The sequence below is a fragment of the Gadus chalcogrammus genome, chromosome 7 (genome assembly GCF_026213295.1).
Source record: "Gadus chalcogrammus isolate NIFS_2021 chromosome 7, NIFS_Gcha_1.0, whole genome shotgun sequence".
In the NCBI taxonomy this organism is placed as follows: domain Eukaryota; kingdom Metazoa; phylum Chordata; class Actinopteri; order Gadiformes; family Gadidae; genus Gadus; species Gadus chalcogrammus.
Window position 1 is genome coordinate 31,699,275 of NC_079418.1, and position 18,693 is coordinate 31,717,967.

General features: G+C 48.5%; 1 protein-coding gene across 1 annotated transcript; it reads right to left on the reverse strand.

Annotated features, from left to right (window-relative positions):
- Nucleotides 1-25: 25 nt before the first annotated feature.
- zc3h12b (zinc finger CCCH-type containing 12B) lies at nt 26-17,759 on the reverse strand. Its single transcript, XM_056593428.1, has 7 exons — nt 17,731-17,759; nt 11,719-12,064; nt 10,688-11,253; nt 10,451-10,590; nt 9,252-9,486; nt 8,894-9,000; nt 26-8,759 (listed from the first exon to the last, which is right to left on the reverse strand). The coding sequence occupies exons 2-7, from the start codon at nt 11,857-11,859 to the stop codon at nt 7,294-7,296; spliced, it is 2,655 nt and encodes an 884-aa protein (XP_056449403.1). The 5' UTR covers nt 11,860-12,064; nt 17,731-17,759; the 3' UTR covers nt 26-7,293.
- Nucleotides 17,760-18,693: the final 934 nt, after the last annotated feature.

Below are 18,693 nucleotides of genomic sequence, written 5' to 3' on the forward strand. Positions count from 1 at the left end.
AGCGTCCATCCCATAGACTGAATGAAGCGTCCATCCCAGACCAGTGTGTGTTGGCCAGCCTTTTGTCTCTTTCTATACCCCACATCCCATCCCCATCACAAAGGATTTCCTTTAGACTATTAATATATGTAAGGAAGCATGAGTAGGTATATATCCGTAATTTTGCAGTTGCCTAGGAACTAATATGTAATAATTTAGCATAATTATTAATTGGCCAATTAGATTTGACACAGAATTAATATAATACTATTACATTTTAGCATGATTAATAATCGGCTTGCCTAAGCAATGCCCATTTCATGCCAATAGAGCCCATGAATTGGATTGATTTCAATATATTCCACATAATATGGAACCCCTGTTCCATAGGCTATTCAAATTATACAACATAATGCGTCTATTTTAACCAAACGTTTAGTGAGAAAACGAGTGGTTCCCAGTGTCTCCACACTGACAGATTTCTGAAAGGATAGAAATGATTGAGTAACATTTGAAAAGCCATTTTAACTAAAGGTTATGGTTAAGTGTTTCAGGTCTTTGAATGATACATTTAGTATTTCAACTTGCACCCCATCCATCTCATAATTGAAAATACTGCAATCTTTAATCGTTGGATGAAGGTAAAAAAAACATAAATACATAAACAACATAAACATATTGAACATGAATGATCAAAGAATCAGTTGAATAATAAGACAGCTTGAAAAGAGTTATACTTTATTTATGGAGGGAAACACATTGTCCTTAAGACTTACATTTTGTTTGAGTTCGAGACCCAAAGAGTCCATTGGATATTTTTGGTCCATAAAAAGTGATGCTGTCCATTCAGTGAGGAGTACAGGATATACACAGCAGCGCATCAAAACAACAAGACAGCCCCATTCCTTTGTCTTGCGTTACATCGCAAACACAATTTACACAACACTTCAAATTATTCCATTAAGAACGTCAGACCTGGACTTTATCAATTGAAGTTCATCACATTTTAATTAGAGTTCACTTTCCAAAACCAAGGACCTTTGTAGCGTTGAGTGATTTTGTTTGTTTATACCTGAGTGTTGTCTGTTGTCTGTATGTTACTTCAAATTCGTGAGCTAATTGCAATTCGTTTTCATTTCCACTTGGAAATAAAAACACAACTGTCTAGTAATCTTTATCTAGAAATCTGTAGTATTCAACCTGACTGCACACCTCTCTCTGTTCTCTCACATGTATGAATATAGAATATTTAATGAATTCCAAATGGACATGGAAAAATATATTTGGGAGGCCACCTGATGAGGTGACTCCCCCTAATAACCATAATACTACGGTTTCATACGGTGTACAATGTTGTCTGTATAAAAATGTTGTTTTGTGAACGTCTGACCAAAATGCCCTTCCATCCCAAATGGATTGGGGTCAAATATGTGGATCACTAAGTTACATTTCCAGACTCTATAAAACGATCGGTGGGCAAATCCTCTGTACTCAATTTGCGGAGGAAAATTTGGCTTTTTTTCACACCGAGAGAACCAATCATCTTCTTCTGTTTAATTTAACCAAACTACTAGAATACTGGCAGCATTGTATGTGTAAACTCTGTTTGATGGCGAGTGTGTGCGTCTCTGTAAATAGCCAATATATAGATATTTTTGTACATTACTGCATTTGCATTGTGTCTGTACAACTTGGTTACACACTAAAAACACTTTGGTTTGGGTCACATCAACTGAACAATTGACTTGGACCGACAACACACACTCGATAGCAACAAAATTAACTCCAGCTAAAAAGTGTCAATAGTTGACTTTCTGTGAGTCACAGGGTTAAGCAAGACCATCCAATTAATATATGAACAAGTGAACTACTTTTAGTGAAAGAAGCTCGGTAAAAAAAAACACGGTTCAACACACCTACTTTATCAACACACTGGGTTATTGTTCATTCAATAAACAGCAGACATTTTTGTGTCCACCATCTCAACCTTAATAGTACAACAAAATATTATTTTGTCCTTCAAAATAGAGTAATCCTTGTGCAGCAAATACAATTCCAAACCTGTTTGACGAAACGGACTGACGATATAATATCTATACAGCATTAACACTAGGGTGGAGAGAGCACAATTTAACCCAGGTGCACTGGTTCACATTCAGAACTTCTTATTCAATCATTGGCCCAGAGAACCCTAGCAACGTCATAGCCACACCTTAGAAACCACACAGCGCTCTCGTGGGCTAGCAGGTAAGCTTTAGCATGTAAATGTAAGGAAATTCTTGCTAGTGCTTGTTACCATGCAAGTAGGCCTATCTTAGCGTGCCAGTGCATTAGCATGCTATCATGTGAGAATTTTCAGGTTAGCATGCTAATGGTCAAGCACGCTATTCCATGGATGTAGGATAAGGCTAGCACATGTGATTGTGTTAGTACGCTAGGGTGCTAGCATGTTAGCATTAGCATGCTAAAAGATAAGCAAATGGATAGCATGTGGTTCTGCGGTACACATGCTATCAATACCTGTTGCATGGCCATCCAGCTATAACAAGTTATTTTAAAATTTGTTTTACTTTTAAAGTTAAAGGTGCTATATATGAGAATTTAGTGTCGTCTTGCAATGAGGTTTCAGATTGCGACCAGAAATGATGGTCAGCGACAGCATCAAGTTGCCAAGTGTCAAGTGATGAGGTCCCTTGATATAGATTTATGAATTGTGTCTAGTTATTCAGTCTGTAAAAATATAGTACTTAGGGGAAGCCGATTAGGATTGTTAGTTGTTCCTCATTGTGGTAGCGTTTTATAAAAACGCATCCTCTCTAGAGTAATTTGTCCATTCTTGGCTGCTGTAGAAATTGCAGTGGAACAGGGCTCAATCTAAGGTGACGAAAATATGACTCCTATTTGAACGGGATTAAACACTAATTAAAAAAATCCAATCCTGACGAGTTTGCTCCACTAGATGCCACTAAAGTCCCCACACTACACCTTTAACTTTGCATACAAGTATATACACACACAAGAATATGTACAGAGGCCACAGCACGTACTGCTATCTGTGTACACAGGTATCTGTGTACTGTGTAGTACTCGTGTAGCACTAGAATGCCCCTTTAAATAACAAACTGCTGTACCCCGAGAGTGTTAGTACATACTAATGGGCTACTCCCAGTGACACACGGTGTCACAAACGTTATGGCGGTTAAGGTTTTCTTCGCTACATTTAAATAAAACTAGCTTTACACTTTACAGTTCTTTTGTTTAGTTTTTTTTTCAACTTTTTTTATTTTTTAAATGTATTTTACAATCAAGTTATAGATACAATTTGTATCAACAAGCAAAAGTCAATTCTAGACATTTGTGGCTTAGCTGTTTGCGGCATTTAAACAAGATGGAGGGTATGGGAGGGAGCTGGGCACGCCCCTTTCCCTCCAGGCGATACGGTGCGCAACGCATGGTGCGCATTGGGTGCATGGTGGAAAAGTGAAGGGCACCTGACAGACTGGCATCCCCGGGTCACTAACGTGTGAGTAGCAAAACAAATAAATTGTAGGTCTTTGTTTTTCTACATTTTGAATAAACGGGCTGCCAACCTGCAAATCGCACTTTCAGGGGTGGAGTGACGCAACAGACCGGTGAGCAAGGGTTGCGGTACCAAGGGACAGCCAGCCCAACACTGCCCTCTGTTGGTGAGTCGACGGCTAGTACAAATCAGCAGTTGAAATTATTGTTTTAATTAGCTACATATTTGCCTGTAAAGATCCCTGTCTCATATATGTGGGTGTGTTGGGCATTTACAATTATTCAATTCTAATTCAATTTTACATATCGAAATACAATGTAGCATCATGCTACCATGAGGTAAACAATCAAATCAATTTGATTGCAAGCCTCATCGTGAGCATCCTCGGCTAACAAAGGCTAGCCCCCCACCTTTTGCTTATATAATAATGGCCTTAATGGTCTATTACTTCAACACACTGAAGGGAGTGGAGAAGGGTGGCTGAGATGGAGGAGGAAGAGGAGAAGGATGAAGTGGAGAACGATGTAGGATGAAGTGGAGATGGATGTAGTAGGGGAAGTGGAGAAGGGTGTAGGAGAAAGTGGAGAAGGCTGTAGGGGGAAGGGTAGAAGGACGTAGGGGTGACTGGAGAAGGATGTAGGGGAAGTGGGAAGGAATGGCCCGCAAACCCTAAGCCAAATGCCAGAAACAACCTTGACGGCAGCCTTTGCGATCCAATTGTTTCACAGGAGGAAACATTTAGGCAGTTATGTTCACCTTCTCATGAGTGGATAGGACGCCTCTATCCCACTCCATGAAAAAACTAAGTCCTCAGAACCCAAAAAGTCCTTTGGGGAGAGCAACAATCAAATAAGGGTTTTTTCTTTCCTCCTAACTGTACATCTAAGCACTTTCACACAGCATTTAGAGAAATGTACACGTTCTAAAGCACGATAAGTCTAGTTTAGGCTTGATTAAAAAACTAGATTAAGACTAATACCACTTTGTTTTCGGGAAATGTAGTAGTGTGGTGTTATTAAATGTGCAGCTTTAGATTTGTTTAGTTAAAAATGACGTTAGTACTGTACTTGTATTTGGCCCAACGCCAAAGGTATACTTGTTATTTTATTGTCTTCATCACATTCACGTACGTCTATTGATTAAATATCTTAATTAATTTGATAGCTGAAAATAGTGGCAACTCTCGATTCACTTCCTATACAACAAAACCATGATGTTTATTCTAAGGATTATGAAACCACCTCAAGTGATCGGATTAAGTGGTATTCCTGTTTAAAAGACGCTTAGTTAACCCGGCGTTAAGGCTGGCTCTGCCCACTGCGTTCCCCCAGTGGCCCCAGAGCCAGACGCCATCCACCAGATACTATGGTGTTGCCCGTAGCAACGCCTCGGTACGCCACCGGGCGGCCGCATGCGTCTGTGGCTGTGTGTCAGATACTTGTAAACGCGGTAAAGTACCACCTCCTGTGGTGACGAGGTAAACACCTGGTCGCTAAGCAACGCGGACTGTAGCAAGGCACTGATGTCACCAACACCAACTGAAAATTCGGAGCGTTTTTTTACTAATGTGAGCGGCGAGTTCGCGGTGTTACGTCGGTCGTTATTAGTAACGTCCAAGGCTCTTTAACCGCCAGGCCCCGGGCCTAAGTCGGACACCTACTATAGCGGACTTCTTGGACGAATTAGGTTAGGCTTCAGGAACAAACCCAAGCCTTGTTAGACATGGAACATGGCGTCCCCATTCTTGGTGCGTACCATTCTATACATGGCTGGTACGATGTCGTGTATGCGGGGCGGGATTCTCGAATACAACCGACTCGGTGACACTACGACAACTATAATGTATATTTAGCACATATTTACATGTATTGAAATGGCACAGACGAAAGTCAGCATTAGAAGCTCAATGTGCTGGATATCAAAGTGCATCACGAGAACCGAGTCCAATGGTACGTCCCTTTGTAAAGCAATAAGGTCCGGGTTCAGCAGAGCCAGCGCCATCTTTAACGGTACGGCTCCGAGCTGACTGGGACACGGGGTAGAGGTGGACCATCGAGTTAAAGTGAACATGTGAGTGTACTAGACTGCAAGGCAATAAGATTCTTCTTCCTACTTTGTGAAAAAGCAGAGAGTAGAAAGCAGTCTCCCCACATCGAGAAACCTTCTCCGGTTTATGTTTTGAGCGGTGGAGCCGTTGTGGGTGAAGTTACGACCACAATCCGAGCGTTGCTCGGTTAGCATAAAATACTTTTTTACAAACATTTTTTTATACGGTTAATATAGTTGCAGACCTCCTTGCGATATACTTTTCCATTGAGAAATATCCCTCGATATTCCGACAAAATTAATTTGGGCAAATCTAAATTGTGCCAACTTTGAGCATCATAGAAACATCTTACAGAAATATATATGTTAGAAAATCCTGAATCTGCAATAAATACACCGGACGGAAAACGACACCAAATGAACTGTTGAAACAACATCTATGATTCGGTAGAACCCTCCAACCCGGGAGAAGAACTCTGGGCCAGGATGGAGCTGTGGCGCCTCGGGTGTTGGACTCGCAACCCGGGGGGTTCGATCCCCATGTCCTCAGACTACCCCTTACGGTGATGCCTAGCCCTGCTCCCACCTTCTCCCTGTTGCCCTGCTCCCTAAATGAATAGTAGTAAATACACTAAATAGATTCATTTTTTGGCATTGTTTAGCAGCGTATTAATGTCTGAAATGATGGCTTGGTGTGAATTCTATGTACAAAGACGTGTGCGTTCCCGGGTCCGAGCCTTTTCAGTCCTACCAAAATAGTAGCTTTGTGAGGTGAAACTGAGAAAATAGATCTTTACATGTGGCGGGCGGAGGAGGAGGAGGCAGAGCAGCAGACGAGGGGGTGGCTGAAGCATGGGTCGGTGGGAGATAAGGCGTCATGCTGTGAGGTAAGAAGCAGCCTCCCTCGCGCTCCTCCGAGGAAACACGACCACAAACAACGCGCAAGACTTCGGTCACCTCGCGCGTACGTCAAACCCCCGTGTCGGACACACATCAACAACCTGGGGGGACGCACTGAAGCGTCTGATTCACGCCTGAATCAGGATGTCCGATGAATCTTGCTGTTGAGATGAATCCAGGGGTCATTTCGAGGGCAAGTGCGTGTGCCTCACTTTGCTAGCTTGTGTCGTATCATGGGCTAATGGCCTCATTGACGGAGCTGGTGGTCAACAGTAGTTCTTGGGTCATCGTGAGAGCATGGCCTCAGGTAGCCACGTGATGTTAATGATCGTTGCAGATTTGCCTTTTTTAATACTAATTATGAGCTGCATCATGTTGAGCAACAGAGTGGAGAATGGTCAGAATCTTGAAAAGCTTTAAGACATAATGTGGATATATACAATATATAAATGTATATTTAGTATAAAGTCGGATGTTTTCCATGCATGTGCTACGTGGCTGTTATGAAGCGCCCCAGGTGTTGTGTGTCCCGGTCCGAGTTTTAAAATGAGAGAATATGAAAATGCACGACAAAAGATATTCAGTCTTGGTTTTTCCTGCGTCAAACATCCAAACGTTGGATTGACTTTTACTTACGGAGTTCTCTGAGTGACTCGTCGCACTGCAGTACTTTCCAGATCCTCTTGAGGGCAGCGTTGCTCCAGTTAACACAACACCCGGGAAACGTGGCTCAAAGTGCCACCGTCATCCGAAAAACAAACAAACACACCGTCGTCCACCCAAACGCGCCAAACACCCAATGAGCGGCCCCAGGGCATTGTGGGTAATGTGAACGAGCGTGCCGGCACTCAGTGACAGGACCTCAGCTTGGTGACGATCACGGCGGCCAGCTGCTGCGGGTCGCTCAGGTGGGGGTTCTTCTCCATGACGGCGTGCACCACGTACGCCGGGAAGATGTTGCACAGGTTGCGGTACGTCTGGTACCGCTGCTCCGGGGCCACGTGGCGCTCGGCGGCGGGCGGCGGCGGTGGCGGCGTCTCCCACGGCGACTTCCAGATCTGCTCCATCTTGTCGGGCATGCTGCGCACCATGACGCGCTCGCAGCACGGCACGAGGCCGGCGCTCAGCGGGTACGAGTGGTACCCGTACGAGTCGCCGCCCACGCAGGGCAGCGGGTCCCAGCTGGCGTGCTGCTCGCGGCACAGCGGGGGCCGCCCGCGCTGCCGCATGGGGTTGCTCTCGTACAGCCGCGAGTCCGAGATGCTGTCCATGCGCGTCATGCCCAGCGAGCGGGCGGGCTGCGCCGACAGCGGCGGCAGGACGCTCTGCGTCTGGGGGTAGTCCCCGGGGCAGCTGGACCGCGCGCCCACCGGCACGTGCTGGATGTGGGGCGCCAGGTGCCCGCCGCCCGCCTTGCGGAGCCCCGGCTTGGGCTCCTCTGGGCCGTAGCTGTGCACGCGGGTCAGGGCGTCCCGGTGGAAGCCGTGGGAGAAGGCGTGGATCTGCGCCTGGCTCAGCGAGGGCGGCCGCGGCCCCTTCAGACTCTCCTCCAGGCTGCCGTCCCCCGAGCCGGGGTAGTGGTCCCCGTAGGAGGAGAAGGAGTCGCTGTTGGAGTGGCTGAGGCAGGACTCGGGGCGGCGGCCCGGGCCCGGCCGCTGGTAGGCCCCGCCCCCCCCGTGCTCGTGCTCCATGCTGCAGAAGCTGTCCACGTTCTGCATGCTGCCCATGCTCATGGTGGAGAAGTCGCTGTGCAGCGAGTAGTAGCCGTGGTCGCTGACCGAGTCGTACTTGGGGAACTGGTCGCTGTAGGTGACCGAGGCCCCGTGGCTGTTGGTCACCAGGATGGGCGGGTAGTGCACGCTGGACATGTGCTCCAGGGAGCTGTGGGAGAAGTGCATGGAGCCCGGCACGGGGCTGCTGGCGGAGCGTGTGTTCAGGGCGCCGGGGGCGTGGCTCTTGGCGGGCTGCATGGTGGGCACGCTCAGCGCCGACACCAGCGAAGGCACGGAGCTCGCCTCCGGCTTGCGGGCGGCGGCGAGGGGCGACGGCGCCGTCTCCTCGGGCTCGCAGGCCGGGGAGCGGATGCTGGGGTCCGACTGGCGCTTGGGCGCCACGCGCTTGGCCTCCGAGCCGCCGCCGCCCTCCTTTGCGCCGGCCGGGCCCAGGCCGCACTTGACCAGCGCGCCCTCGCTCATGGTCTTCACGGCCGACAGCTTGGCGAAGGCGCGCAGCTCGTCGGCCACAGAGCGCTGCGGCTGGTTGACGCGCTCGGGGTGGTAGTACTTACACTTGTGGCCGTACGTGCACTTCTTACCTGCGGAGAGAACCAGACATACCGGAGGTGAGGAGGAGGGTGGGGTGAGTGTGTGGAGGTGGAGCAGGAGAGTAGAGGTGCAGCAGAAGGTGTAGCGAGAAGTAAGAGGTGTAACGGATGACCGCGGGTCCTACCATAGGGGCACGGCTGCTTTTTATGCTCCGGGACCACGGGCCGCTTGCGGAGGAAGTTCTCCAGGCTCGGCCCGTGTCTCCCCAGGGGGTCGTCAGGTGGCATGAACCTAGAGGAGGACGTGGTTATTCCTTATTACCCCTGTCATCGTCCAGGAAAACCCCATGATGGTGAGTGATAGACCCGGCTAGGCCTGTGCGTCAGTCATCAGAGTTTAACAACCTACAGAGGAACCAAGCTTCTACCAAATACACAACGAGCAACCTTTGCCCTTCTGCTAAAGGTTGCCATCACAACACGCGGGCCTGTGCCTGTACAACAAGGGCGACGACCTGTCCCTCATCGACACCTGTCACTCACTTGTCGTTGACGAAGGAGTACATGAGGAGCCGGTCCTCGATGAAGGTCTTCCACTCGGGCTTCTCGTTCTGCAGGTCGCGGTAGTTGTCGTTGGACACGATGATGCCGTCCGAGTCGTAGGCCAGCTTGACGATGAAGCGGTCGTCGTAGCAGACCACGCGCCGGCCCTGCACGCGTCGCGACGGCGTGAACACCAGCAGCTTCTCCTTCTCCAGCCGCCGCAGGATCTCCTGGTCTGGGGAGAGGGCACCACCTTATCTACTGAGCTGGAGGCTTTATCAGACGTGACTCATGGGGAGGGAGCCGGGGTAGACAGTATGTATAGAGTGACATGTCTATATAGAGGGACAGTAGGGGTTAGGCAGTATGTATAGAGTGACATGTCTATATAGAGGGACAGTAGGGGTTAGGCAGTATGTATAGAGTGACATGTCTATATAGAGGGACAGTAGGGGTTAGGCAGTATGTATAGAGTGACATGTCATTAAAGAGCAGATAGGGGTTAGACAGTCTATATAGAGTGACGGTAGGGGTTAGACAGTATATATAGAGTGACGGTAGGGGTTAGACAGTATATATAGAGGGACGGTAAGGGTGAGACAGTATGTATAGAGGGACAGTAAGGGTGAGACAGTATGTATAAAGGGACGGTAGAGGTTAGAGTATATAGAGTGATATGTCGTGAAAGAGCAGGCAGGGGTTAGATAGTATATATAGAGGGACGGTAGGGGTTAGACAGTATGGGGACATTTCATTAAAGAGCGAGTAGTGGTTAGGGGGCATCTTGCTCAAGGAGCCAACAGGTAAGGCTGTAGAAACCGGGTATTGGACCCAGAACCTTCTGGCTTCCAGTCCCATTCAGCGGCAAATTTCTGTGAAACTAAATGCTGTCTTTTTTGTTTTTAGGAAATTTGCGAGTGTTATTTTGTTCGTCTCACTGTTTGCGAGCCAAGCGATTGAATGATTCAAAGGATCAACTGTTCCGTTTATAACTCGGCTCGCATGGAGCCTCGTTGTGTTTCCCGTTGCGTTCCAAAACAAGGAAAACAAACCCTGGTACGAGTATGACTCGCTGTAGTACAAGTATACATATTGTGTGGCGGTATCCGTTTGGGGATACCAGTGACCAGTACTACTCGCTGTAGCACATTAGTATGCGTGTCACGTGGTGGTCTCCGTGGGGGGGGGGGGGGGGGTACCTGTGATGAGGGCGTCCGGGCGGGACTGCTCCTTCCTCCAGGTGGGGACGAACACGGTGATGTCCCGGTGTCCCTTCTCCAGGAACCACTCGATGGCCAGCTGGATGCCCCGGCACGAGAACACCTCCTTGTTCCCATGGCTACGGACACACAGGTACCCCGTCTCCGTTACGAGGTCACCGTCAGAGACACAACAGCCTGTCTGCCAGTAATGTTGGACCGGACCTCCTCTCCTACCTCATGGCCACGTTGGAGCCGTCCACCACAATGGGCCGCAGATTCTCGCAGGTCTCGCACGGCTCCTCCTCCAGGGAGACCTCGGGGCTGGGGGCCTCGGTGACGCAGGGGGCCCGGGGCCCCGCGGCGGCCCTGGCCGTGCCGGCGCCACCGGCCTTGGCCTCGGGCTCCGGCGCGTTGCCCAGGCGCACCAGCTCGGCCAGCACGTCGTTGATGAGCGCCGCCGCACCCAGCTTGTGGAGCACCGTGTCCACCTGCACGCCAGAGTAGCCCAGCTTCAGGGCGAACTCCATCTTGCTCTGGTAGTCGCGCTCGCCGGCGTGGTGGCGCGCGCCGACCGACGGAGACGCCGCCGAGGCGGCGGCGTTGGCGGCGGCGGCGGCATTGGCGTTGGCGGCGGCGGCGGCATTGGCGCCGTCGTCGGTGCGGAGGTCGTGCGCGGTGCTGCTCTGGGAGAAGCTAGGCCGGTCCAGGCAGGGCGAGCGGCACAGCTGGCGATGGGGCTTGGCCACCAGCGGGTCCCGCCGTCGGCAGCCACTCCCCCCCCCGCCGCCCCCTGGGGTCACCTGGTGGGGAGCAGTGGGTTAGTGGAGACGACAACACAATCCCTCGACCGTAGTACGCAAAGCCTGCCATGATACGTGGCTTCAGGTGGACCGCATTTATTGCGCTTTTCTAACCAGGGGCCACTCAAAGCGACAGTTATTGCCTAACATTCATCCATTCACACACCAACGACAGTGTCCACCCTGCAAGGCGACAGCCAGCTCGTCGGGAGCAGTGAGGGTGAGGTGTCTCGCTCGGGGACACCTCGACACCGGAGAGGTGTCGAACTAGCAAGAGCCGGAGATCGAACTAGCGACCTTCCGGTTACCAGCCGACCCGCTCTACCTCCTGAGCGCCTGCCGCCACAAACAGAAGGAAGGATATCTTCCAGCCCTAGGAGGACCCGTCCAGAGTCTAGCTGCCACTCCTGGCCAAAAAGGCCCGCTCTGGTGTAACGTTGGCGGCAGGAGAGTCCGGAGACTGACCTGCAGGTGGGTCCCTCCCTGGTCGTCGGGGTCGCTGTCGGAGCTGCTGCCCTCCTCAGACCCCTGGTCCCGGGGCTCGTCCTCCCCCCTGCTGGGCCGTTGCTCCATGTTGATGTGCTCCGCCGTGGACCATGTTGACATCACGTCCCCCTCGCCGTGGTCGCCGCCGCGGCCCTCGCCACGGTCCCGCGCATGCTGCCTCACCTCCAGCACAGCCCCGGGGGCATGTCCCAGCGGTCTGCTCTAGCCGGTGGGAGGAGGGGGAGGGAGGAGAGAGTGCGGTGGACAGAAGGTCGATGTGGTCTCCTCCGTGACGTGCCGGTCAGGTCAGACACACCCTGGAACCCTGGAGAGGAACACAGGGAGAAGGTCCGGACTCATTGAGGAGTATGATCATGCTACTTAGCTCACAGACCAGTGTTCACGTTAGCCGGCTATAGCCGGACATTGGCCGATTGCACGCACGCATTATTTCCATCTCTGATGCACGGAGAAGGGTGCAGGTGTCTTCTGACGGGCGGGCACTGGTAATAATGATCCAGATAATCATTGGTTGCAGCCCTGCAATTATTAATGAGACTGGAAAAGCTGATGTTTAGTCATTAGCCGGAGAGAGACATGGAAAAAGAGGCAAGATAGTGTAATTATTGGTCAGGGTGTTGGATTCCCAGCCGCAATGTTCTGGGTTAGATTCCCGATGTCCACTCTACCTATAGTCATCCTAGAGCAAGATGCCCCCTGATCACTACCTACTCTAATGACCTGTCTCTGTACTGTCTAACCCCTACCTGCTCCGTAGGGACCTGTCTCTGTACTGTCTAACCCCTACCTGCTCCTTAATGACCTGTCTCTGTACTGTCTAACCCCTACCTGCTCCTTAATGACCTGTCTCTGTACTGTCTAACACCTACCTGCTCCTTAATGACCTGTCTCTGTACTGTCTAACCCCTACCTGCTCCTTAATGACCTGTCTCTGTACTGTCTAACCCCTACCTGCTCCTTAATGACCTATCTCTGTACTGTCTAACACCTACCTGCTCCTTAATGACCTGTCTCTGTACTGTCTAACCCCTACCTGCTCATTAATGACCTGTCTCTGTACTGTCTAACCCCTACCTGCTCCTTAATGACCTGTCTTTGTAATGTCTAACCCCTACCTGCGCCTTAATGACCTGTCTCTGTACTGTCTAACCCCTACCTGCTCCTTAATGACCTGTCTCTGTACTGTCTAACCCCTACCTGCTCCTTAATGACCTGTCTCTGTACTGTCTAACCCCTACTTATTGACCTTTCTCTGTACTGTCTAACCCCTACCTGCTCCTTTATGACCTGATACTGTACTGTGTAACCCCTACCTGCTCCTTAATGACCTATCTCTGTATTGGTAGCTAGCTGTAACACGTGCGGGCTGGCCTGGTAGCTAGCTGTAGCTAGCTGTAACACGTGCGGGCTGGTAGCTGGCTGTAGCTAGCTGTAACATGTGCGGGCTGGTAGCTAGCTGTAACACGTGCGGGCTGGTAGCTAGCTGTAACACGTGCGGGCTGGTAGCTAGCTGTAGCTAGCTGTAGCTAGCTGTAACACGTGCGGGCTGGTAGCTAGCTGTAGCTAGCTGTAACACGTGCGTGCTGGTAGCTAGCTGTAGCTAGCTGTAACACGTGCGGGCTGGTAGCTGGCTGTAGCTAGCTGTAACACGTGCGGGCTGGTAGGTGGCTGTAGCTAGCTGTAACACGTGCGGGCTGGTAGCTAGCTGTAACACGTGCGGGCTGGTAGCTAGCTGTAGCTAGCTGTAACATGTGCGGGCTGGTAGCTGGCTGTAGCTAGCTGTAACACGTGCGGGCTGGTAGCTGGTTGCAGCACTGTGGTGGGTGACATGCAGAGAAGCCCAGAACAGCCTGCTCTGAACATGTTGTCACTTCACACCTCCTTCCAAAACGGTCGCAGGTTTCATGCCTTCCTCCTGAGAAGCGTTGGCTGAGCCCAGACAGTTCAGTTGCAATTATTGTTACTGTTTTACACAGTTTATAATTCGTCTACATAATTATACACCTTAATGTAAATATAACACATTTGCCTATTGGGCCTAAACATCTGTCTATCGCAGATCTTTCTTCAATATTTCTACTAATGTTAAATTGACTAAATAGGCCCCTCCTAAAATATATCCCCAATAGTTGATAGTGAGAAGAATTGATTTAAATCTAAATTATACCATTTCTTACAGAATACAATGGTAATTGAATCAGTGAATAGTCGGGGCAGGACAAAAGGAAACTACCTTCAGTTACAATGTCATTTCAATTTACCTTCACATGAGCAAAGATATCATGTCCTTATTTACACTCCTAGGGATTACACACACACACACACACACACACACACACACACACACACACACACACACACACACACACACACACACACACACACACACACACACACACACACACACACACACACACACACACACACACACACACACACACACACAGGGGAGGAGAAGGAGGGCTGTACTGGGGAACACGCAGCGTAGCGGTAGCTTCAAACGAGCCTGGTCCATGACACGGGTTGCCTAGCAACACAGCCCTGTCATCAGCCAACTCTTTTTTTCACCAGTCACGACTAACACAAACACAACTCATTGTCTCTGCGCTGGCTGCTAGTAAATGCAGAACATCCCACCCCAGCCACGGCTTTCCCTCCTGCTCACTGACCTGCACTACCTGATTACTATACATTATTAATGTCTATACATTAATAACACTACCACCTAATATTCATTCATAATACTAACACCTTCTATGCATTATTAATGTCTGCTTTGCATTAATAACACCTTATTACTATACATTATTAATGTCTACTATACATTAATAACACTAACACCTTCTATACATTAATACCACTAACACCTTCTATACATTATTAATGTCTACTATACATTAATAACACTAAAACCTTCTATACATTAATATGACTAACAACTTTTATAGCTTATTAATGTCTACTTTACATTAATAACACTTGACACCTTCAATGCATTAATAACACTAACACCTTCTAAATATTATTAATGTCCACACTATACATTAATAAATCGACCCTCTACTCTATATTAATAACACCAACACCTTCTATACATTAATAATGTCTACTATACATTAATAACACTCACACCTTCTACACATTTACAACCCTCACACCTTCTATATATTTACACTAACGTGTACTATACATTAATAACATTCAAGTGCAGGATATTGAAAAAACAATATATATATGCTTTTTAATTTATCTTGTGTAACACAAGACTTATGTTACACAAGTAAAACCTAACTTGATTTGCATTTCAGCCATACCAAACGTTAAGAAAGGATCCTTAGGGAATCACAAGACGAGAAGAGCGGCTAGCATGGGAGCGGGATGAGCATGGATAGCATCGATGCTGCTGCATCAGAGCTACGTTAGCATTAGCACCAGATGCTAAAAACACAGGAGCTGCCGCGCGGGGGTAAATCGATGGCTCTACCTCCTGCGTTCAGACACGATGACACACCAGCCCGGCTGTTGGGGCCTAATGACTAGACGGACCGAAAAACAGCAGGGCCTGATAAAACGTGCAACAGCTCGGCAAACAGTTCTGGTTTCATAGCAACAAGTGGCGGGGCGGTTAGCTCCAGGCCCCTGGGCACTGGGGGCAGGTCCTGCTAAACACATGACGTAAAGGCTGTGTCCGTACCGCAGTGAGAAGAACACTTACATGTGTGTCCGCACATCCCCACCGAGGGAGCCAAGATACGGCGGCTAGCGGCGGTACACAGTGTCCCTGGCTAAGGTGGATGGCGCGATGCTAGCCAAACTGTTGCCGTTGACAACCATCGCATCCTCTGTGTTGCAGCTTTTTTTCGCCAGTGAACTTGCATCTCAACCGGGGGCTACTGCTGTGAGGAGAGACTCATTAAGAACCAACAGTTGGTTATGATGACTATGCTCGAGGCGTGACTGCCAGCACTTATGTTTAATAAGGTGTTAGAGGTTAGCCTGATCGAGTGGTGGTGAAGACAACAGCCAAGCATTAATCGGGATTTTCGCAGAGTCTGAGAACTGAGGAGTGATGAAATGATGATCAAAGTACCGGCCCAGGCAGAGAGCAAACGTTCTGACACCACGATGAATCACAGGAGTCCAGTAACTTGTTCTTCCCCGGGTCCGTCCCTGATCACAGAGGTTTGCCCTTAGTTGACCTTGTGGTGTCGTGGCTTTTTGTTCAGTTGCCCACACGCTTACAAATCAGGAGATTAGGCGATACTTATCGACCGCAGTTACACATAACTGCTGCGGTGGCAGAAACACTGGCGACCGTCCTAGTGAGGGCATCGTTTCAGACTTTCTTGACCCCTGCTTTAAGGTTATAATACACAACAAAGTAGTGTAATGCCCACTTTGTACCTGTGGCGTGTGTGTTATAGGAACAGAGGTGTGAAAATCACTTGGTTGTAAACAAACGGCCAAAGGGAAACGCGTTGAGTGTGCCATTAACGTTTTATGGTTTCCTTGTAACTCAGCCGCTGGCTGACATGACATCCCAACGCACTTGGAAGATGATGTGGAGATTTCCATCCAATCATATAGCGTCCACATCTCTCCAGCTCTGCACAGTGCGGCCACATCTGATTTATAACCAGCTGTTGAACACATCTCAAAGTGCCAAAGAGCTCCTACAATACTTATTACTCGTGGTCCAGTCATAAATACTTTGTTGGGCGGACTGCTACAGTAGCAGACCTGTCTTAGATATTTGTTCTGGAGGAAATATAGCGCGCTCGTACTCACATCCTACTGCGTCCACATAAAAACACATTAGTGCCTGGCACGCCAGGTCCGATCCACTTCACTGTTGAAATTAATGATTTACCGACTACTTTATCGCCTTTTCATTCAAACGGAACACTATACTGTGTGGAACTGTGTGGAAAGTTTTAGATTGTGCACTTCAGGCAGTGAAACAACTCCCTTGGAAGGGATGTGAGGTTGGCTTGGGCTCCCAAAAGTCATTCGGCTCAGAGCCATCGGGAAAAAAACAAGGAAACTTGACAACAAAACATACTTTTTGGAAATAAAATATTGTCGATTATTTTAGCACATTGCATTTTGTAAACACTGCTCTATATGCATCATTATAAAAACATAGAACAAATGCAATGCCATAAGCGTCGTATCTGTTGTAATAAAATATAAGTATTGAGGAATAGCAGGCATCGTGCATGTGGAGGTAACAGGTCACCTTGGCTCACATAAAGATAAACCCAGACACTGCTGAGCTACAAAGCATCCTATGGCAACATGCGAGTGACAGTCGGCATGAAAATAGTGTATAACCTGATTTTACCACATCTATAACCACACTTGATGAACAAGACACAACGAGTCACAAGTGCTGACTCCGACCCATTGCGTCGGGTACCTTCACACTGAAAATGAACCACATCAGCATTAAAATACACTTTCTACAACTTCTGATCCCAGCCCTGTTCGGTTCGGTTCTGTTATCGGGGCTGATCGATGCTAATCGATCTGACACCCGCTGGCCCTGGACCACAACGAGCTGATGGTCGCGGTACAGCGAGTTGGTAATTAAGTAAATTCAGCCCTCGGATCGATGGACAGTTGTGTCGATCCGTCATCAGATGGGCTGATGACGGTCAACAGGCTCCCCGTCTCCGCGGGGGGCCGGTGGGGCTAGCCCCCTCACGACAACCCGGTGGGCAACAAGCTAAGCTTAAAGCACTGGGAGGGCAGCGGTGGGTTGCTAATATCACTTAGCATCGGCGGAATAGGGGTGTTGCTAACGCTCTTTAAACCCGAAATAGTGTCGGAAGTTGAATTAAAAGTGGACATCTGTTGTGCATTTCAGCACACCGAACAACCGCAGAACGAGAAGCAGGTCTCAATGGGTTCCGAAAGGATCTTAAATGATGTAGAGAAGAGAGTGGAGTGAAGAAGGGATCTGCTCACCTTGTTGCTGTCATCTTCCTTCAGTGATGTTGTCGCAGTTCGCCCGGGGTTGCCAGATCGCCCTGAGTTGCCAGATTGCGCAAGGGAATCAAGTAACTTCAGCAGGGACTACAATGTGTTGCTTTTTTATTGATGAACAGATGCTCACCGTTAGATATGTTCCGTCTGACCAAATGTTGTGAATTTTGATTGTTAGGGTTAGGCATTTTTTTTTATGTCAGCAGGACCACACTTAGTTTCTGTATTCTCTGCATTTACTATTCTATTACTATTATTTAGTATTTAGTTTGAATTAATTTAAAAGCAAGAATCAGTTAAACCCGACAAAATAAAGAATATAGCATTTAAAAACTAGTCACATAGTAATAGGCAAGTAATAATCGTTATTCATATAGCATTATGGATGTCGTACAACCCTAAATAAGATTGGACACCTGCATGTCTCTTGTTTGATTTGTAGGTTGAAACCATCAAATCAATTATTTATCGCTTCCCGTTTAATCATTGGGTATTTTGGTTTTTAAAAAGCGTTTTTACATCACGGTGCATCTGAACACCAGCCTCTCTAGAACATCCAACCTGCATGATAAGCGCTCTCCTGTGGGCTCCCTGGGTTTCATGGAATTGAGAACTTGTGGACTCATCTGGATCAGTCTCTGTAATACTGTGACATGTCATCGGGTATAATTAAGTCATATACTGCTCGTCTGTAGCACTTTTCTTGCTACTAAACCTTTTCCTGAACCTGAGCCACAGCTCGATCCGTTGCAACCTAAACATTCTTTTTTTCTTTCTTATGATTTAGCTTATGAAGCGATTGTGAAGCGTCTTTAAGCACTGGGAAAAGCGCTATATAAATTTGATCTATTATTATTACTTAACATCTTGTCTGTAATCTCCTGAACAGCTTCTTCTGTACAGAACAGGGTGTTTCTCTCCTCCACCGGGATCTGAACAGGCAGC

Bases quoted from the DNA above. Each gene is read 5' to 3' on its own strand.
- zc3h12b (XM_056593428.1), bottom strand. From the start codon at position 11,859: ATGTCAACATGGTCCACGGCGGAGCACATCAACATGGAGCAACGGCCC. The intron at 10,591-10,687 runs GTAGGAGAGGAG...GTGTGTCCGTAG, and splicing joins GGCTCCAACGTGGCCATGAG to CCATGGGAACAAGGAGGTGT. The intron at 9,487-10,450 runs GTACCCCCCCCC...CCCTCTCCCCAG, and splicing joins CCCGGACGCCCTCATCACAG to ACCAGGAGATCCTGCGGCGG.